General features: G+C 44.1%; 1 protein-coding gene across 1 annotated transcript in view; it reads right to left on the bottom strand.

The window, feature by feature from the left end:
* Positions 1-19,165, bottom strand: part of creb3l2 (cAMP responsive element binding protein 3 like 2) — a 29,620-nt gene continuing 10,455 nt past the window's right edge. The window contains exons 3-13 of the mRNA XM_023952418.1: positions 7,411-7,654; positions 6,811-7,016; positions 6,664-6,742; positions 6,270-6,472; positions 5,912-6,058; positions 4,767-4,825; positions 4,352-4,420; positions 3,668-3,767; positions 3,467-3,596; positions 1,213-1,435; positions 1-1,138 (exon numbers count right to left, since the gene is read on the bottom strand). Of these exons, the coding sequence (XP_023808186.1) occupies positions 1,063-1,138; positions 1,213-1,435; positions 3,467-3,596; positions 3,668-3,767; positions 4,352-4,420; positions 4,767-4,825; positions 5,912-6,058; positions 6,270-6,472; positions 6,664-6,742; positions 6,811-7,016; positions 7,411-7,654 (1,536 nt within the window). The 3' untranslated portion in view covers positions 1-1,062. The remainder of the gene's footprint in view (positions 1,139-1,212; positions 1,436-3,466; positions 3,597-3,667; positions 3,768-4,351; positions 4,421-4,766; positions 4,826-5,911; positions 6,059-6,269; positions 6,473-6,663; positions 6,743-6,810; positions 7,017-7,410; positions 7,655-19,165) is intronic.

Here is a 19,165-nt window from a genome sequence, read left to right as displayed (position 1 = left end):
TACTTTTACTACGGAAAATACTTTATTAGTAATAAAAAGCGGGGAGACAAAAGTCAGGTGAGCCCAGCTTTACACAAGAGCAACAAGCAAAAAAAAAGCAAACGTGATTCGTAACAAGCGACTAAGCTGCTGCAGGAGCTGCAAAAACGGGACTCTTTCTTTCTAGAGATCCAGGAAGGGAACTTTTCCGGAGGAATCCACAGATCTGGAACGTTCTCTGCAGCCGCGCCAAAAGCAAACGAATCCTTTGTCGGCATTTTCCTGGCAACTGTACCTGAAGACGACCCGACGCTGCGATTTACATTTCAACTCAATCCGACAGTCTGCACATCCCATAAATACAAAATAATACATGCTTTTGTTTTTTATTCTTAAGGGATAAATATTTTAAGTAAATGCTGACAAAAGAAAAAAAACAAATTTTAATTTTAACTTCCGTTTAGAAGATTCTTTCCACAAAAGAAAGCATCACTTTGGAAGTTTCTCTGCTCAATCCCCTAAAAAAATCATTTATCAGCTGATGTATAAATAGTTTTCAGGACAAAAAACAAGCTTTTTCTTTGACATAAATACAACTAAAATGAACAAAAAGAATCAACTAAATATAAAAGTTTGAAAGGAACGTGAACAGAACAGTTGAGGGGGAACATCCATCGGTGTTTGTTCGACGTGAAATGACCTTTCCTCCGTCTGAACGCCGAGAAGGAGCCGAGGATTCAAAGATAAACGAGGCGTAAAAAAGAAGATGACATAAAAACACAGGATATAAACAAAGGCCCGTATCAAAAAAACGAACTGGAATGAAATGAGAATATTAAACGACAAATCAAAGGTTTCCATAAATACAGACGCCATCGCAGCCTTTCCTTTTCGTCTGGAAAATCCGCCACATTGTCGTTTTCAGGCTGGCGGCCGACTCGTGAAACGATCAGTGCAACTTGAGCTCAGAAGCGAGAGGCAGCCGGCGCCTCCCGGTTCTGCCGTTCCAGTGTATCGGGTGGAGCGGGCCTCGGCCCGTGGGCGTGCTGCGGAGCGGGCGGCGCTCGGCAGGGCCCGGGACCCTCAGGACGTCTCGTTGACGGAGCGCTCCAGCTCGATCACCTTGCGGCTGCTGTCGTTGGCCCTCTGCTCCAGCGACCTGGCGGGAAACGGGAGGGGGAGGAGTTAAACTCTGAGCTGATTGGCTGCAGCGCTTTGTTTCAGACAGCTCACCTGTGCAGGTCCAGCAGCAGGTTTTTCTGCGTCTGCGTGGCGTTGACGTTCCTAAAAGGCAGGTGCGCGTCCGGCTCCACCTCCAGTTTTTGTTGCTCTGAGCGCCGCCAGGCCGCCATGACAACAGCGGACGTGTCCTCCCACTGCTCTGGATATTCCCCGCCGAGGCCGAGCAGCTGAGGCTGCTCCTCCTCAAAAGTGGACAGGAGACTCCTGGACTTGACTGAAACCATAAAAAGGGTTTCTGTTAGAGCGTGGCGTAGGGGGAGGAGCTAAACCCCTTTGTTCGGGGGAGAGGGGGAGGCAGGAAGGGCCGGAAAAAAGTTTGATTGTCTGCCCTCGGAGGCCACGGCGAGTGGGCAGTAATGAGAACGTGGAGAAAGGTCGGCTCTGCTGCAGAGCTGGAGGTGGAATCTGATTACTATTGTGTTCTGATGGACCTCCGCGGCTCTCCGTCAGGAAACCATGAGTCATCGGATCCAAAACGCCGCAGCTGGAGGCGGAGCGCCGAAAAACCTCAGAGTCATTCTGATGGCGTTCGGCCCCCGACACAGATCCACAAGTTTTAGACTGCCTTTATGAAGAGCATCCAAACAACCGTTGAATCCACCAACCATCCAACCAACCATTAAAATCAACCATCCATCCATCCATCCATCCATCCATCCATCCATCCATCCATGCATCCATCCATCCATCCATGCATCCATCCATCCATCCATGCATCCATCCATCCATCCATCCATGCATCCATCCATGCATCCATCCATGCATCCATCCATCCATCCATCCATCCATCCATCCATGCATCCATCCATCCATCCATGCATCCATCCATGCATCCATCCATCCATCCATCCATGCATCCATCCATGCATCCATCCATCCATCCATGCATCCATCCATGCATCCATCCATGCATCCATCCATGCATCCATCCATCCATCCATCCATCCATCCATGCATCCATCCATGCATCCATCCATCCATCCATCCATGCATCCATCCATGCATCCATCCATCCATCCATCCATGCATCCATCCATGCATCCATCCATGCATCCATCCATCCATCCATCCATCCATCCATCCATCCATGCATCCATCCATCCATCCATCCATCCATCCATCCATCCATCCATGCATCCATCCATCCATCCATCCATCCATGCATCCATCCATGCATCCATCCATGCATCCATCCATCCATCCATCCATGCATCCATCCATGCATCCATCCATCCATCCATCCATGCATCCATCCATCCATCCATCCATCCATGCATCCATCCATCCATGCATCCATCCATCCATCCATGCATCCATCCATGCATCCATCCATGCATCCATCCATCCATCCATCCATGCATCCATCCATCCATCCATCCATCCATCCATCCATGCATCCATCCATCCATCCATCCATCCATCCATCCATCCATCCATGCATCCATCCATCCATCCATGCATCCATGCATCCATCCATCCATCCATCCATCCATGCATCCATCCATCCATCCATCCATGCATCCATCCATCCATCCATCCATCCATCCATCCATCCATGCATCCATGCATCCATCCATGCATCCATCCATCCATGCATCCATCCATCCATCCATCCATCCATCCATCCATGCATCCATCCATCCATCCATCCATCCATCCATCCATCCATCCATGTGTTAGACTGGTATTCACACAGATTCCAGGACGTTTTGAACAGACTTGGTAACCAGTAAAAACTTGATGTTGGATAAGTGAACCTGCTCAGTTTTCAGGGCCCTCCACTGTTCACCATCATACTCCCAGAACAACCCCCCCTCCTAAGATATCCTCCAGCTGAAGGCCACTTTCACCAAGGTGGACGGCATGTTCTCTGCGTTCCGGATAAAGAGCCGTGTTAGAGATCAGACCAGCAGTTCTGTTCTTCAGCAGACTGAAGCTCCTCTACCCACAAGCGTTTGCAGGGAGGGGGGGTCCAGTGTTAAAAAATTAATTTGAAAAAATTACGATTGCACCCATCAGGTCACAATCCCTCAAGCCACGCCCCCCTCGGGCCCAGTGATAAGTTACATCTACTTGCATTTACTTAAAGGGTATACTTTGAATTTCTAAGTTTTATATAAAATTCTTCCTTAAAAATATAAATGGTGCAAAAAACTGAAAAATAAATATATCATGAAAGTTAACAAACATTTTCAAACAAAAAGGTCACATTGGGGATTCGGAACAGAAGGAGAAAAAGACTCACCTGTGGCGGTAAAGGAGTCTTTGGCCGCCATCTGTTTGGAGGTGGCTCCTGTTGCGGTGATGCTTGAACACGGAGACAGACCGCTCGGACAAAAACTCCCCAGAAACAGAGCAAAACACAGCACCACCACCTGCAGGGCGGAGGAAGGGCGCGGTCAGGATTAGGGATCAAGCCCACGACCGCTGATGTTTCCAAACGTACCATGAGGCAGGAGGAGGTCTGGGTCCCGGCCACCCGGCAGGACTTTGGGAGTTTTCCTGTCACCATGGCCTGCAGAGACTGCAGCTGCTGCAGCAGAGTCCTGCAGAGAAGCAGAGGCTCAGAAATGAGACGCCGTGGAAAAACGGAGGGAAGGGAATAGAACATTTTCTAGGACTTTATCATTGGGATGTTCATCCTTTTCCTGCATGCATCCATGCAGAGAACAAGATGAAGCCTTTTATTATTTGTTTTTTTTTTTACAAAAAATTAGGCACAAAAGAAGAAGTGCAGCAGAGCTGGAGGTTTGTCATTTTACAGCTTAAGAATTTGTGAGGACTTGGCAGGTTTGGTGTAACACGTGTGAGGAGACAAAAATGAGAAAAGACGGCTTTAATCCCCCAAAGTTTTGGCTTTACGGATTGTTTTCAATAGAAAACAGCAGAAATTCAACAGTCGGCTGTTGTTCTGTTAAATAGATGCAGCCTCAGAATTCAGACCCTTGAATGATTTTACTTTCAAGCCTAAAATTTCAGAAAAAACTAGAAGAGAACAACATTTGATTTCAGAAGTCTTGTTGTTTTGATGTAAAAACTGTTCAGAATCAGAAGAAAAAGCAGGCCTTCTCCCTCTGAACTGGTGTGAGGGGAGGATTGTGCCGCGTGCATGCGCCGCGTGCCTCCTTACTTGTTCGTGTTCTCCAGAGTCTCCACTTTCCGGCGCAGATCGCTGTTTTCATTGGAGCAGGTCTCCACCCTGTGGTCAGACAGTGGTACTGCAGAATGAGCGCCTTCCTTTCATCCGTAACAAGTCCTTCATTCTAACATAACAAGTCCTGCATCTTTCCTCCTTTTTTTCTCTTTGGAAATACTATTTTATTAACATTAGAGTCCAAGTTTTTGTTTCTTTTTACCACATTTTAATCTGCTACTTTCATGTTTTTATAATCCTTCTCTGGACTAATTTTCAAAGTTTTTAATACAATAAACAAGCAAATGACATAAAACAAAAAACACCAGTTTTGAGTAGAAATGTATTTTTCCTCATTATTTTTTAAACATTTTGTTTTCACTTGAATCATAACAGACAGAAGTGGATTTACTTTTTTTCAAGAGAATCCATGTACTCCTTTTTCTTCCGGCGACTTTCCTGAGCTGAAATCTATGGGACAGTTAAAAAAAAATTTTAAAGAGGAAAACAATGTAAAACATTGGCTTTTAAAATTAGATTGAAATCAGAACTTTCATTTCTTTACATACATTTTATCGCTGAAAGCACCCGAGGTAAACTTTTACCCGAACCAGATTTTCATCCAGAATTATTCAGGATTCAAACAGCATCTATAAGTACAATTAGAGCTGCGGGTGGAGTTCTAAGACGCGCAGGTGCCGCCTGCCCTCACTGGCCGCTGCACGCCCCTCACCATTCCCCTTCTGCCCTTGCCCCTCTGATTAGAGCTGCACATGAAAAATGTATTCAAAAACACATTTTTCAAAATGACAGCTTTTTCTGTTGGTTTATCTCCATAGCAACCATTTTATTTTTTGGTTGTCTGGAGGTGACGAACAGTTTAATGTACTTTTTGGAAGAATCTGCAAGAGTAAACTTTGGGATTTCCTCGGCAAGAGAGGTTTTATTTGTTAACCACGCTCATATTCCTAATATGCTCATGTCGTATGTCATCGTTTCATTCAGCGTGACCCAACGCTTAATGCATTTAGTGTAGTAAGTGTGAGGAGCTGTACTTTGTAGTAAGTAGAAGTGATGGGGGTGGGGGGGGGTTACAATATGGTGGGCTCTTTCTGGGGTCAAAGGTCAACAAAACTGGTTTTGGTTGTAGACTGAAGGTCGTATCACGCCGCCACTACGTACATTTTGCGCCTTTTCCACGTATAAAATTGCGGACTTTCGTGATCCATGCGTGATCAAAGTAATTCCAAAGTGTTTCTTGCGTTCGTCATTCGTCAATATTTCACATAATTTTTTAGTATTACGTAAATCTTACACAATGGTGGGTGATTTTAGTGAGATGCATGGACAAATTTGTGGATTTCACGACGATGATGCCTAACAGACTTTTTCACGAATGTACCACCGATGTATAACTTTCATATCGCGCATACGGCGCACGTATCACGTTCAAATTACATAATTGATGCACGACTCACTACTGAATTGCATATAAACAGCACAATAATCAGACACAGTAAGAAAGATGAAATCTTTTAGGGAAATTGAGGCTTCTACCTTGTTCTTGATCTTTCTGCGGATCTTCTTCAGAGCCTTCTCCTCAGCTTTGGTCAGCGGCAGTTTGGTTGGAACTGGGTAACCTTCTGCCACCAGCGTGCGGCGCTCTTCCTCAGTCAGGATAAGCGGTCCTGATCCCTGCAGCTTCTGCGAGAAAGCAGGAAACGGTTTGATGCTGGATAAATAATTTGCTGTTTCCGAGCAACATGTGAGTAAAAAGTGCAGATGATGAGTTTTTTTTTATTTTTTATAATTCAAGCACAGATCGGCTTCTCTCTATTCCTGCATTTTATTCTGCCGCCGTGAACCAGCCTCTCTGAGAAAGCACGGAGGCGGTGTCATCATGGTGAGCCCTTACATGGGGAGCCGTGAGGAGCGGGGAGTTGGACAGGGAGGAAACAGCACGAGGGGACGCCTTCACGCCAGACTGACACGGAGAGGGGCTGGTGGGGGAGGTGGGGCAGGAGAGGCCGGGCGGGGCGTGGATTGGACTCTGGCTGCCCTCGGAGTCGCTGCCGTGGGAGCTGGGGGGGGTGGGAGGCATTTGCAGGGACTCCAGACCTGAAAAAAGCAACGATTGGAGGATTGAAAAGTGCAGAAATGTGACAGAATTTATTAAAATTATTGAATTTGGTTCAGATTAATAAAGAGAGAATTTAAGGTTAGTTCATGGTTTGACCAGCAGAGGTCCTCGTTGCTCCAAAAAATGCTACTGTGCAGCAAAATGCGGAAAAATGAGACTGAAAACAGACCTTTGGGTGACAGATTGAGGAACTGATCCACTTCATGGGGTTCCAGTTTAATCTGAGGGATTACGTTCTCCTCCTTCACCTGCAAACAGACGGAATTATGAAGGAAACTTCTCCACCGGGAGTCTCCACGTCTCCCTGAAGTCCCACCTTGACGCCTTTGCTCTGGGTGCTGGTGCCGACCGGCGTCTGCGGTGCCGCGGCAGGTAAAGCCGCGGGGCCCTCGGGGGGCGGGGGGCCCTCGCCGGGGGCCAGAGAGAGGGAGAGGGTGGGAAGCAGGGAGGGAGCCTCGCACAGGAGGCTCTCGATGGCCTCCTCCTGCTCCATGGCCCAGTCAGCCGGATCTCCATCCGATTCTGCAGCAGAAAAACGTCGACGTCATTCTTAAAAATGTGAGAAAGTATCGCTAATGGTTTTTTTAACTCTCTTCTGATAAATGTGGTCAAATATGTGAGATAATTTTCAAATTTTAGGGAATTTTTCCGATAAATTACCAAGTAAAGATTCAAGGTTTTGATATTATCCTTTAATTTAGCTGAGAATTTACATCAGAAAATGTTTTCACTGATGATGATCGATTTTTGATGTAAAAATAATTAACGTTCTTTATGTTTTTTAAGTGACTTTAAGAAGGAAGATCAGAAAAAGCTTCAGTTTTGACAGTAAACCAGAAAAAAAGAAGGGCTTCTTTCAAAATAAAGCGTAGCCATCAGCAGGTTCCTGATCCCAGCTCTGGAGGCGGAGTCTCACCGGCGTCGCTGCCGTGCTCCCCGGTGAGGTGCGACAGTGGCGACTGAGGCCGGCTGTCCCCGCACAGCGAGTAGCTGTGCTCGGCGGTGATGTGGGGGGGCTGAGGGGAGCTGGGGGACAGCTCGCCGCCGTCTTCCCCCTCCATGGCTTCGACTCCACCCCTGACCCCGGACAGGAAGGGGTCGCTGAGGAGCTGACCCAGCAAGGCATCCTGGGAAAGGTCGTCCAGGAGCTCGGAGAAGTGCTGCAGAAGAGAGGAGAGCGGACGTTTCTAACAAGAACAACAAATCCTTAATGAATGAATGAAAATCCAGTTAGACTCTATGAGTCAAACAAAGTCTGCAAAGAAAAGCCTTTCGTCTTGTGTTTTTGTTAAAGAAATAAAAGTTTTTTGTTTTCAGAAATCATCAAAAACTAACTATAGAATCTCCAGGATCACAAAAAAATGAAAATTTTTAAAGCCTAAAAGCTTTTGCAGTAAATCTAATTTATTTGCAGATAAATCAGAAATTGTTGTCATCTTCTAATAGAAAACAAGACTTTAATGTTCTTTTACAGCAGAACAGAAATCCTTGTGGATCCTGAAGGGACCTAAAGGGGTCCATGACTAAAAAAGAAAAGTCCAAAAATAAAGTAAAATAAATGTATTTTGCTTCTACTGAACATTTAATCATTATTTGTCAGAAAACTGTCGTACATCTACAGTATTTTTCACTCAAAATATTTGTTTTGAAGCCAGGAGGAAAACAGGACAAACAGATCAAAAGTCCTGAGTGAAGTCGACACTAAAACAGCTTAAATAAATCTGATCATTCTGGTTTTTGGGTTTCATTCTTTTTCTCCTCACGTTACTGTAGATGCATCAGATCCCAAAAGAACAGAAGAGACGGTTTTGAGTTCACCGGATGACCAAAACCACAGAGTTTGGTCATTTCTGCAAATGTAAAAGCAGCAAAGAAGAGAAAACCTTTTGGATAAAACTCAACACTACTGTGAAGTTCCCCTCCTACCATCTGTTGATCTCTTTTCAAAGCGTTTCCAGTGGTCTTTTCCTTATAGTGGAGCCGTTTTTATCCAAAAATTCAAAAGCTGAGTCGTTTTCTCTGACATAGTTTCTGCAGAGCGGAAGGGGTTCATTAGAAATTCACCTCTGAGTTGTGGGCGGGACAATTGGCAAGGAGCAACCCCGCCCCCCCTACCTTTTCTCTTTGCTGAGAGCTCTCTGTTTACATGCTCTCTTGCTAGCTTACAGCCTCACACACCCCAACCTAACATTACTGGTACAAAAATATTAAAAAATATGTCCTCCAACATTAGAAAATTACACAAAAACAACGTTTTTTTTTCAAATCAGAATGGGTCATTTAACTGATTTTAAAAAATAAATCAGGTCAGTGATTAAACAAACATTTAGAATATTATATTAGAATCTTAGTTGCGCCTAATTTCACCAATGTTCATTTGTTTACTTCAAATAATTTCTTACGAAAAAACTGGATTTTTTTACTGTAGAAAAAACAAATTGTTACAAAAAGGGGGAAAAAAAACAGTTCATTCAGTTCAATTCTTGATGTATTCAGAGCAGATTAGATGATTTAAAAATCAGCAGGAAAAGGGAAATACTGAAAGAACATCTCTTGGCTTTCATGAAGGTTTTTTCCCATGATTCTGTGCATGAACGAGGCGGTGAGGAGAAACCGAGACGAAGAAACGAGGACGTCTGAATGTCAGACGCGCGTCTCTGATTACGCGCTCACAAAGACGACACTTTCCTGCTGACCTCTGCCCTCCTTCCACTGTGTGCGGCCCTTCACGGGCCCCGGCGTGTGTGTTTGTGCGCACACCACCCATCAAACAAGGAGGCAGAGGACAAATATTTACACATGCAGGAACCAGAAGATCGTTTATTCTTTTTTTTTTTTGCTTCCAGGATGAAGAAGTCGTCATCCAAAGCTCCTCCTGGTAAATATTTCAGGGTGTTGAACACGTGTGACAGAAAGCACACGGACCACAGCACATCCAGCTCCCAGCAAACATTTACTGTAGTTTATGACTCTTTACCTCCCAGGGGCGTCTCCTAGCAACGGCATCTAACCCCCCTCCTCCCCCGTTTAGATGTCCACAAAGGAAAACGGATCCCGTTAGGACGAGGAAGTACCAAAAGCATCATGGGAAACTTTATTCTGTGATGAAACTCAATTCAAAAGAGGGTAAACTAATCAATCAATCGATCAATAGGAACCACGGTAAGCTGACAAGCTCCCGGTCGGTCTGAGGCCGCATGGGAGGGACGCAGTCCTCTGACAGGCGTTCCCTTCGTCCCCGCAGACCATGAGAAGGCGGCGACAAACCACACCCTCCAGCTGGAAAACAGAACCCAAAGGGCGGGAGTGAAAAACGGCGGGGAGGCGGCGGAGCAACAGACTACCGTCACGCTCCTGTGGGTGTCGCACAGAAACGGTGCAGAAGGATGTTGGAGGGTTTGAGTCTGGAGACGGAGCCGGAACCAGATGTTCAGAGGAGGGGGGGTTGTTTACTGAAGCCACGATGGAAGCAGAACTCTGGATTCTAAAGAGCTCAAGTTTGACAAAGATTCATCCTGCTCCGCTTCTGAGTAGGCCGCCACAAAAAGCCCAAAATGTATTGACAACCTGTGCAATATCGCAAAAGACGGCATACAATGCGATAAATGGTTACTTTAAATCAGGGGTCGGGAACCTTTTTGGCCGAGAGAGCCATAAACGCCACATATTTTTAAATGTAATTTCAAAAGAGCCATACAATAATGTAGCGTCCCTTTCCCACACTGAGGCACGGAGACTTAACCTCTTTTAAGGTTCTTTATTCTGGTTACTGCAGACCGCAACAAACGCCGTACAATCAATTCAGCAGCTCCTAAATCTCTCCCGCTGAAACGAGAGCGCTTCTACCAACTTTATATTCCCCTGCTCCCGCTGCAGCTCTCCCATTACCCTTATTCGGCCCATAGCTGAACCCCATTGGTCCAAACTACCTAACAACAGGCTGACCGACAGAACTGAGGGCCAATCAGATTTCTACTTGATCGATGCGTTCAATGAACTCCAGAACTTTTAACGCGGCCCAACAGCCAAGTTAAACTCAGTCCGCAACAATATGTTTAAAACTAAATATACAAGTGAATGTGTGCATTTGATGTAATTTCAACATTTTTAAAGTACAATAAGTCTGTGGATTCTTTTTAATAACATCGTTATGCTGTTGCTAATAAATGATGAGTATTTCTCGTGGTAGTTTTGCTGATGGTCTAGTCTGGTTGATACGTGGTGAGTTTCTGCTTCATGCAGGCGTTGAGACTTTAAACGTGATTTTAGGTTAGTATCAATGTTCTGTAGATGTGAGACAGATTGATCACATGCAGACGGGGAGCCAAACACACACTCACACGCCACAGTGAGTGACGGGCAGCGGATTTTACGTTTTTACAATACCTGCGCGATTCACCTGCTGCCGCCCCCCCCCCCCCCCCCTTTCTTCCTCACACATCCCGTCCCCGCATCTGCGCGCTCTTTCTCAGAGACGGGAGCGCGCAGTTTTGAGCACGGCAATTCACAGGTTTCAGGCTGGTACAAACTCTGGGAAATAATAGATAATAGTAACTGATAGCGCTGGCGCAGATTTTGTTCTCCAAGCACGGCCACTACTGCGCGCCTCTGGCATCGCATCGCGCCCGAGAAGGACTGGTCTAATGAAAGAAAAAAATTATAATTAAAGATTTGTCTGCGAGCCACATGTGACCATCAAAAGAGCCATATATGGCTCGCGAGCCATAGGTTCCCGACCCCTGCTTTAAATGTTTACACACGTGCCAAAAGAATCTTATGGCAGCTTAAGGTATTTAAAGGGCCTATGTCATGCAAAAAATCAACTTTTTTGAGCTTTTAAGTGTATTATAATGTTAATTCCTCAAAATGACAACCCCAAAGTGTTTTTTTTGATCCATTTCTGAGGCTTCGCGGTCAAAACAAGTGGGTCCTCACAAAACGAGGAACAGCCCCTTCCAGGAAGAGTCTGCACTACCAGCTCCGCCCCCACAGACTAACACACACACACACTTTCTCCATGAACAATATTCACATCCATCTTTGCAAAAGTTCGGATGTTATTTTGTTTTCGTGGGGCGAGACGCAGACACGCTGCCAAGGCCGACTCTAGGTTGACGTCATGAAGTGGGCAGCGCCCGCGAAGAGTGAAAGGCGGAGCCTCAGAGATCGAGTCGTCTCGATCTCTTGGAAAAAGGAGCTGCAAAAATAAGTCACATTTCTTAAAAACGTGTTCTTTAGTGTGTCAAAGGTAATTTATTGTCCTCTATATGGATGTAGTTTACTCTGAAAAGCTTAAGCTAGCATGATATAGAAGCTTTTATGCATTTGACCCATCAGATGGAGCCCTTTGATGTCAAACGCCCGCCTCCTCAGGACATTTGTTACACATGAACGTTGGTCGGTGGGAAATCTAAAATGTTGTCTTGGTATATTTTACTGTTGAGGATAGACGGATAATAAACTTTTATCCTGAATTCTGCAGTAATATAAATGCATTAATGCGGCGGGGAGGCTCTGCTTTTCCTTTACCATCAGAAACTCTTATAGGAAGATAAGTTTTAATAAAATGACCACAGTCAAGGGTACAATAAAAACTCAAAACAATTAAAGAAATAGGTTAAAATAATTCATTATAAAAAGTATATAAGTGACAGAAAAATGTAAATAAAAGCAAAACAAAACAAGAAAACAGTAAAAAAACAAAAACCACCAGCAGAGTCTCATCCTGTTTCAAAGGCCTGAAAATAAAAAAGGCTTTTAAGAAGTTTTTTTGAAATGGACGGTGAGGATGGCTGCTGAATGCTCAGCGGCAAAGCGTTCAACAGCGTCATAGCACAGACTGAAAACGCTCGTTCTCTCCGAGCTTCCACCAGGACGTCGGTTCTTCAGACCTGAGGCCTCGGGTTTGGGTGTAAATAATAATAATAATAATAATAATGAATTTTATTTATATGGCGCCTTTCTAGACACCCAAGGTCGCCTTACAGATAGAGAACAATAAAATACAGTTAAAAGAAAGACACATTAGTTAAAAACAAACAAGACATTGTAATCATAAAATTAATTAGGGTGGGTATGCTTTTCTGAACAGGTGGGTTTTCAGATTTTTAGCAAACTGTGGGAGTGAGTTCATGTTCCGCAGACCTGAGGGAAGTGAGTTCCAGAGCTGGGGGGAAAGACAGAGAAGCTCAGAGCGGTCAAAGATTTCAAACGAAATAAAAGAATCCTAAAAATAACAAAAGAGGAAGCCGGTTTTTACACTGATGTGGCTGCAGGCCGTCGACGCAGACGTCCAACGTGATCAAATGTAGTGTGTCAGAAAATGAATCGGCAGGTTTGACCACATAGACTAGGTTCTGCTGAAGGAGGAACAGTGACTGTGACGCAGCACAAGATCTGACTGAAGATCTGACTGAAGATCTGACTGAAGATCTGACTGAAGATCTGACTGAAGATCTGACTGAAGATCTGACTGAGCACATTTATGCTGTGTCCAAATTCTACCCTGACCCCTAACTACTAAAACCCATACTTTGAAAGCAATTCGGACTCCATGCTCACTACTATTTTTTTTTCCTTCATGGTGAATATGACAACCGATTTCACCAAGTCAAAATCGAATCAATATGACCATTTTTATGACAACTATTTATGAATCCACGGCTTTTTAAAGATCATTTATTACAAAAAAAACACATTTTTATTCACAAAAAGATAAGATAAGATAGGAGTTTATTGATCCCCGGAGGGAAATTAGGTTGTCACAGCAGCCAAAAACAAGAAAAATAGCAGTTGGAAAAGTACGAAAAACAAAGTAGCAATGAGTAAGAAAAAAATAGTAACAATACGAGGTGGAAGTAAAAGTACAGGTCATAGATAACGAGTTAAATATGGCGATAAATACCAGCAGCGGTTTCAACAGCCCTAGACCGTGTTGTTGTATAGTCTGACTGCTGTTGGGATGAAGGACCTCCGGTATCGTTCCTTCTTGCACTGGGGGTGCAGCAGTCTCTGGCTGAACGAGCTACTCATAGTCCTCAGCGTCGCATACAGGGGGTGAGAGGGGTTGTTCCGGATGCTGGACAGCTTGGTCAGCATCCTCCACTCACCTACAGAATCCACTGAGTCCAGGACAGAGCTAGCTCTCTTCACCAGCTTGTCCAGCTTCTTTTTGTCCCTTTCATTGATTCTTCCACACCAACAGACCACAGCATAGAAAGTTGCTGATGCAACGACAGTCTCATAGAAGGTGTTGAGTAGTGGCCTACACACACCAAAGGACCTCAGTCTCCTAAGGAGATGGAGGCGACTCTGGCCCTTCTTGTGCAGGACCCTTGTGTTGTCTGACCAGTCCAGTTTGTTGTTGATGTGAACGCCCAGGTACTTGTACACATCCACCCTCTCGATGTCCAGTCCCTGAATGACCACTGGGGGAGACTGAGAAGCCTTTTTTTCGGAAGTCGACCACCATGTCCTTCGTTTTGGTGGCATTGATGCCAGACGGTAAGAAGGTGATTGAGTTCACACCAGTCCACAAAGTCCCTGATCACCTTCTTAAATTCCAGATCATTTCCCTCTGACACGATGGCTGTGTCATCGGAGAACTTCTGGATATGGCAGCTGTTTGAGTCATGGTGGAAGTCTGATGTGTACAGTGTCAAAAGAAAAGGAGAGAGCACTGTGCCTTGTAGAGCCCCCGTGCTGCAGACCACCTGGGCAGACACTCGGTCCTGGAGCCTCACGTACTGTGGTCTGTTGGTGAGGTAGTCAACAATCCACGAGGTCAGCTGGTTGTCAACCCCAGCACCTTCCAGCTTTCCCCTGAGCAGTGATGGTTGGATGGTGTTGAAAGCGCTGCAGAAGATTCTAATTCTAACAGTACTTCCAGGTTCCTCCAGGTGTAGCAGGGTTCTGTGCATCAAGTAGATGACAGCGTCATCCACGTTGTGGTCTTTATTTCCCAATCTAGCGAGCAAAAGTCGCTGAGACTTCTGGGAAAATTCTAGAGCACTCAGTTTCGGAGTTGTAGGTTTGGTCAGCAGTTAACAAAAGGGCAAACGCACTATATAGTGAAGGAATTCGGATACAACCTTAGAGTAAAATGTTATTTAACTTGTTTGGAATAGTTCACCTTTTTTTGCTGTCGAGGTTTTCTGGTTGTTTTGCGCTTTGACCTCCGTTTTTGTGGCGTTTCCGGTTACGTTTAAAGGTGGCAGCTGTCGACTTTCATGATATTCTTTCAGTAGTTCGAGTTATTCAAGGTATAAACGGACCAATCAAATGCCTCAGTAAAAGTAGGTGGAGCCTGCTGGCCCCCACGTCCAACGTTCCAAACATTCAACTGCCAGGGGTGTGGCCTTTCAGCAAGCCTGATTGGTGGGAGTGGTTGCCATAAAAATGTCCACCAATCACTGCATACTGACGTTGTCTGGCTCCAAATTGTTGGCGTCTGTACTGTAAAAAATGTGACATTCATGTCAAACTCGCTTGCTCCAGTTCTCTAATACGGTCGATAAGAATGAGGGACAGGAAGTTGCATTTGAGCTTCCAGTCACATTTGAATTAATCCATTTTTGTCGAAATTTGAAGACACAATTTTTCCATATCTCTCTGCTTAAAGGGAAGCAATTTGGATCCGACCTTAAAGGACGCAGTTCTTAAAATTACCACTAGGGGCAACAAACAGAAATTAAAGTATGTGTACCATGGGCGTGGGGTCAAATGACCTTTAACTGTTTGACTATTTAAATCATGACCTCATATTTCAGACATTTAGATTTTATCAGAGTTCAAACTCTCGTTTTATCAGAGCTCAAACTCTCAAACTCTGTTTTTTTTTGATTGGCGGGTGAAGTCAGAAAACTCTCACTTTACTGTGGTCCGCCCACTTGCTCCTTTTGTTGAGAAACACGGAGGTGGGTGGAGTCAGAAACCCTAAGGGGGATGTCCTCTGTTATGGTAACAACAAAACAACAGGCAGCTTTCTTTCTCAACAGCGCCACCTACGGCTTTGGAGGACTTTGCAGCAACACTAGACACATAAATGCATAAAAAGCAGTTTAATCCACCGATTCTTCCATCATCAACAGATATATATTTTAATTGACCAGATTCCACCAACCAACCAGTTCGCTTAAGGAATATAGTAAAGGTGAAAAAGAAGATTAAAAGACCATGTTAAACTAATCTTAACCTTCAAAATAAAAGCCTCAGCAACAGTTGAAAAAGGGCAGTAAGTGAATGAACTCTGAGTCTCAGAGCAGTGAGGGTTTTCCTGCAACTCTCCTGGAGCGCAGATGTTTTAACTCTCAGCAGTCAAACTTTAGCAGACTGAGGAAAGCATGATGATGTAATACTTTCCCTAAGAGCTGAACCAGATGTTGTGGAGAAAAAAAAAATCCATACTGGAGGCTCCAAAGTCAATTCCCTGCATAGTGTGTGTGTGTACCTTGCCCTGAAATCCTCCATGTGTACTTTTTTTTTTGATGACACCACAGTACACACTAATAAAGTAAACACACACGTGAATTCCTATCTGGACCAATGCCGTGAGGTACGGCCTGGATTTGGATCTGGGCCTTCACCTTAAACTGCCACAGGAGTGTCACAGATCAGCGGCACGTGTTCCACTTATCGCTGGACGGAAGGCAGGGAAGCTTTAATGAGCATCGGCGGCGTTATCTGACAGCGAGAGAAGCCTGCAGACACCAACTTACAGACTTCTGTGGACAAGACCTAAACATGCAAGAGTTAGGGAAAAGATTTGTCCGCTAAAACTGGACCTTCTGGGTTAAGGTGAGAAGAAGAAGAAGTGCAACCACTTTGTAGACAAAACAAATCCAACCCTGGAATTCACACAAAGTCTTTTAATTATGATTACGAAATTTTTAGCCAACATGTTTTTTTTTTAAAATAGTGTCGGTTTATTTAGGGCATAGTTTCTGCAATAAATTGTGGGCGGGACCTTAGTGTGGAGCACCCCGCCCCCTCCCCGTTGCCAAGAGCTCTCTGTGCAGGGAGCTTGACACAGATACGATCTTTTTCAAATAGCAGTTTTTCGTCTGCTCTTGATTCACAATGATCTGAACACAAGAACGCTCAGAAATGCAATTTTGAGCTAAATGTTCCTTGTCTATCATCAGACAAATGCCACAAAAACATGTTTGCTATGTTCACATTAGGGATGAGATGTGCGCCTAACGTGTTTTTGAACGCGCTACATTGTCTTCCTTGTTTTCAGCTATAGTATTCACACTGGACAAGCAGGGATGGGCTTCTTCTTCTTTTTCTACTGTTTACTAGCGCATGTTCACCCCCTACAGCTGGAAGAGCCTTGATGTGAAATGTCAAAGTGAGGAAATCTATCAGGCTTTGTCTCTCACAGCTCTATTCTAATAATTGAAAGTCTTGGTGTCGTAGAATTCCAGCCGGACACAAGCCGCAATTATTAATTTTTTTCCTCCATGATCAATTTTCAAACAGCCGGCACAAAAATGTTTGTTCAGTTTCGTTAAAATCTGCCTCACAGTTTGATTCAATGACTTAATAGAACAAAGATCTGTGCAGTGACTCTGGTTATTCTGATAAATTCTTTTCTGGTAAAAACCTCCATGGAAATACATCCAAATGCAGTTTGTGTTTACAAAATAAAAGCCCTGCAGTTGAAGCATGAGCTGCTGATTTGGACATTTTTGACCATTGATGCTGACCAAACAGAAAGACAACGCTCTTTGGGGGTGGGACTTAAAGACACAGGACCCGAGTAAAGCACCTTAACCACAACGAATGAGGTTTTGCAAAACTTCACAATACCAGACAAACGCAATGTCTTTAGAAAATCTGGACTAAAAAAATAAAAACGAGTAATATTCCTCTCTTACTGTAAAGAAAAGGTTCCAGTTTCCTTTGGATCCGACATCTAACTGCTGAGAAAACAGAACGCTCGCCAGCCTTCAGATAAGCCTGATGGGTAGCAGAGCAACCAGTGACTTATCACCCGCGGTAACGGCCCTGAGCTACAGGCTCTGCTTCAGCGGCCAAACGCCAAAATCCAGACGTTTTGACCTTGCAGGGCTTCTGCCGTCTGCGTTTTATCTGCAGGGGCGGCAGCCTGCCTGGATAAAGGAGGCGGGGGGCGCCAACAGGATAAAAACTCTGCGTGTGTTATGCAGTCACAAAGACAGTAATAACATTTGGCCGTCCCATCTTATCGTGGTGCGCAACCACATCTGCGTCTGATCTCAGCCAAAATAAGCCGACTGAGCGAAAACCTTCCCAAAGAAACCTGAGCCGCTTCCCACACGGGAATTGAAAAAAAAACGCAGTGACCCGGATTCCTGACGTCCATCCCAGCCTGGATACCACGGAACGTTAGATAAAGGAAAACAAAGGATAAGCAGCGACAGTACCACACCTCCTTTGTATAAAGTTTCTGCACCTTTATTTAGGATCGTGTGCACTGCAATGGTGTAAACTGTCAGAAATGTTCCAACACAATCTTCAGATTACTTCTCTATTAAAAGACATAAACGTACACTGTGAGGTAAAAACAGAGACCTTCAATACTGATGCTGAGAGGATTTTTCATAAACAGACAGGTTTCTACATAAAAATAACATTTAAAACACACAAATGCTGAAAAAACAGATGTATTTCATCACTAAAAGGCCTTCAGCTACTTTCTGGTTGCTCAGCAGATCAAGATAAAAAAATAAGAAAGTTTGAAATTGTCTCAAAAACCAGCTATTGAACAAATACATGAAAGAAGTATAAAGATATATACATATATGTGTGTGTGTGTGTGTGTGTGTTTTAATTGACCTTATTATGAATAAATACAAGTTATTTATTACCAAAACTGTTGTTTTATTTCATCTTTTATTCATATAATTAATAGAAAAGAAATCCTTGTTTTATTTTGCAGAAAGATGTCTGGTGTCAACTGGCACAAAAAATACAATAAAGTGAGAGAGACTTTTAACCATTATGTTAAATAAAACTGTTAATATTGTTATTACTATCTATTTTCAATTTCAATTTTTCAATTTTTAGGCAAAATTCAAAAACCTGTGTCGTTTTCTAGGACATAGTTTATTAAAAATTCTTCTCCAAATCGTGGGCAGCATTTTTGGCGCAGAGTAACCCCGCCTCCACTTCCCATCACCGTTACAGAGAGCTCCACGCTACACTCTCCTGCTAGCTTACAGCCCAAACTAACATTAGTGGAGCAATAAAATCGGCGAGCTGCTGTATATCAGATCTATCCAGCCGTCCAGTTCTGATCCAGATTCCAGCTCAGACGAGAAAAACAAAGACGTTCATGGATCCGTTTGTCTGACAGTGGATCCATCAGAATAGAGCGGAGATCTTGTCGCCCGTCGTATTTGCTACGTCACAAATACGATCTTATCTAAACAACATTTCTAAATCTGCTCCTGATTCACACTGATTTACTCAGAAATTCAATTTAGATGTTCTTTACAAATGTCTGCCACCATCAAGCTATGCAATACGCATAATGCAAACATAAATGGTTACCGTAAATGTGCTAAAGCAATCTGGCAGATTGAAGTATTTATGCTGCAAGGGGGCTACTTTGGTGCAGCAGTAGAGCGGTCGACCTCTTATCTGAACATTACAGGTTCGAGTCCCACCTCGAAGTGTCCTTGGAC

Source organism: Oryzias latipes, chromosome 23 (genome assembly GCF_002234675.1).
Source record: "Oryzias latipes chromosome 23, ASM223467v1".
NCBI classification, from domain to species: Eukaryota; Metazoa; Chordata; class Actinopteri; order Beloniformes; family Adrianichthyidae; genus Oryzias; species Oryzias latipes.
The sequence above is the reverse complement of the archived record's forward strand: the minus strand, read 5'-3'. Positions and strand labels throughout refer to the sequence as shown.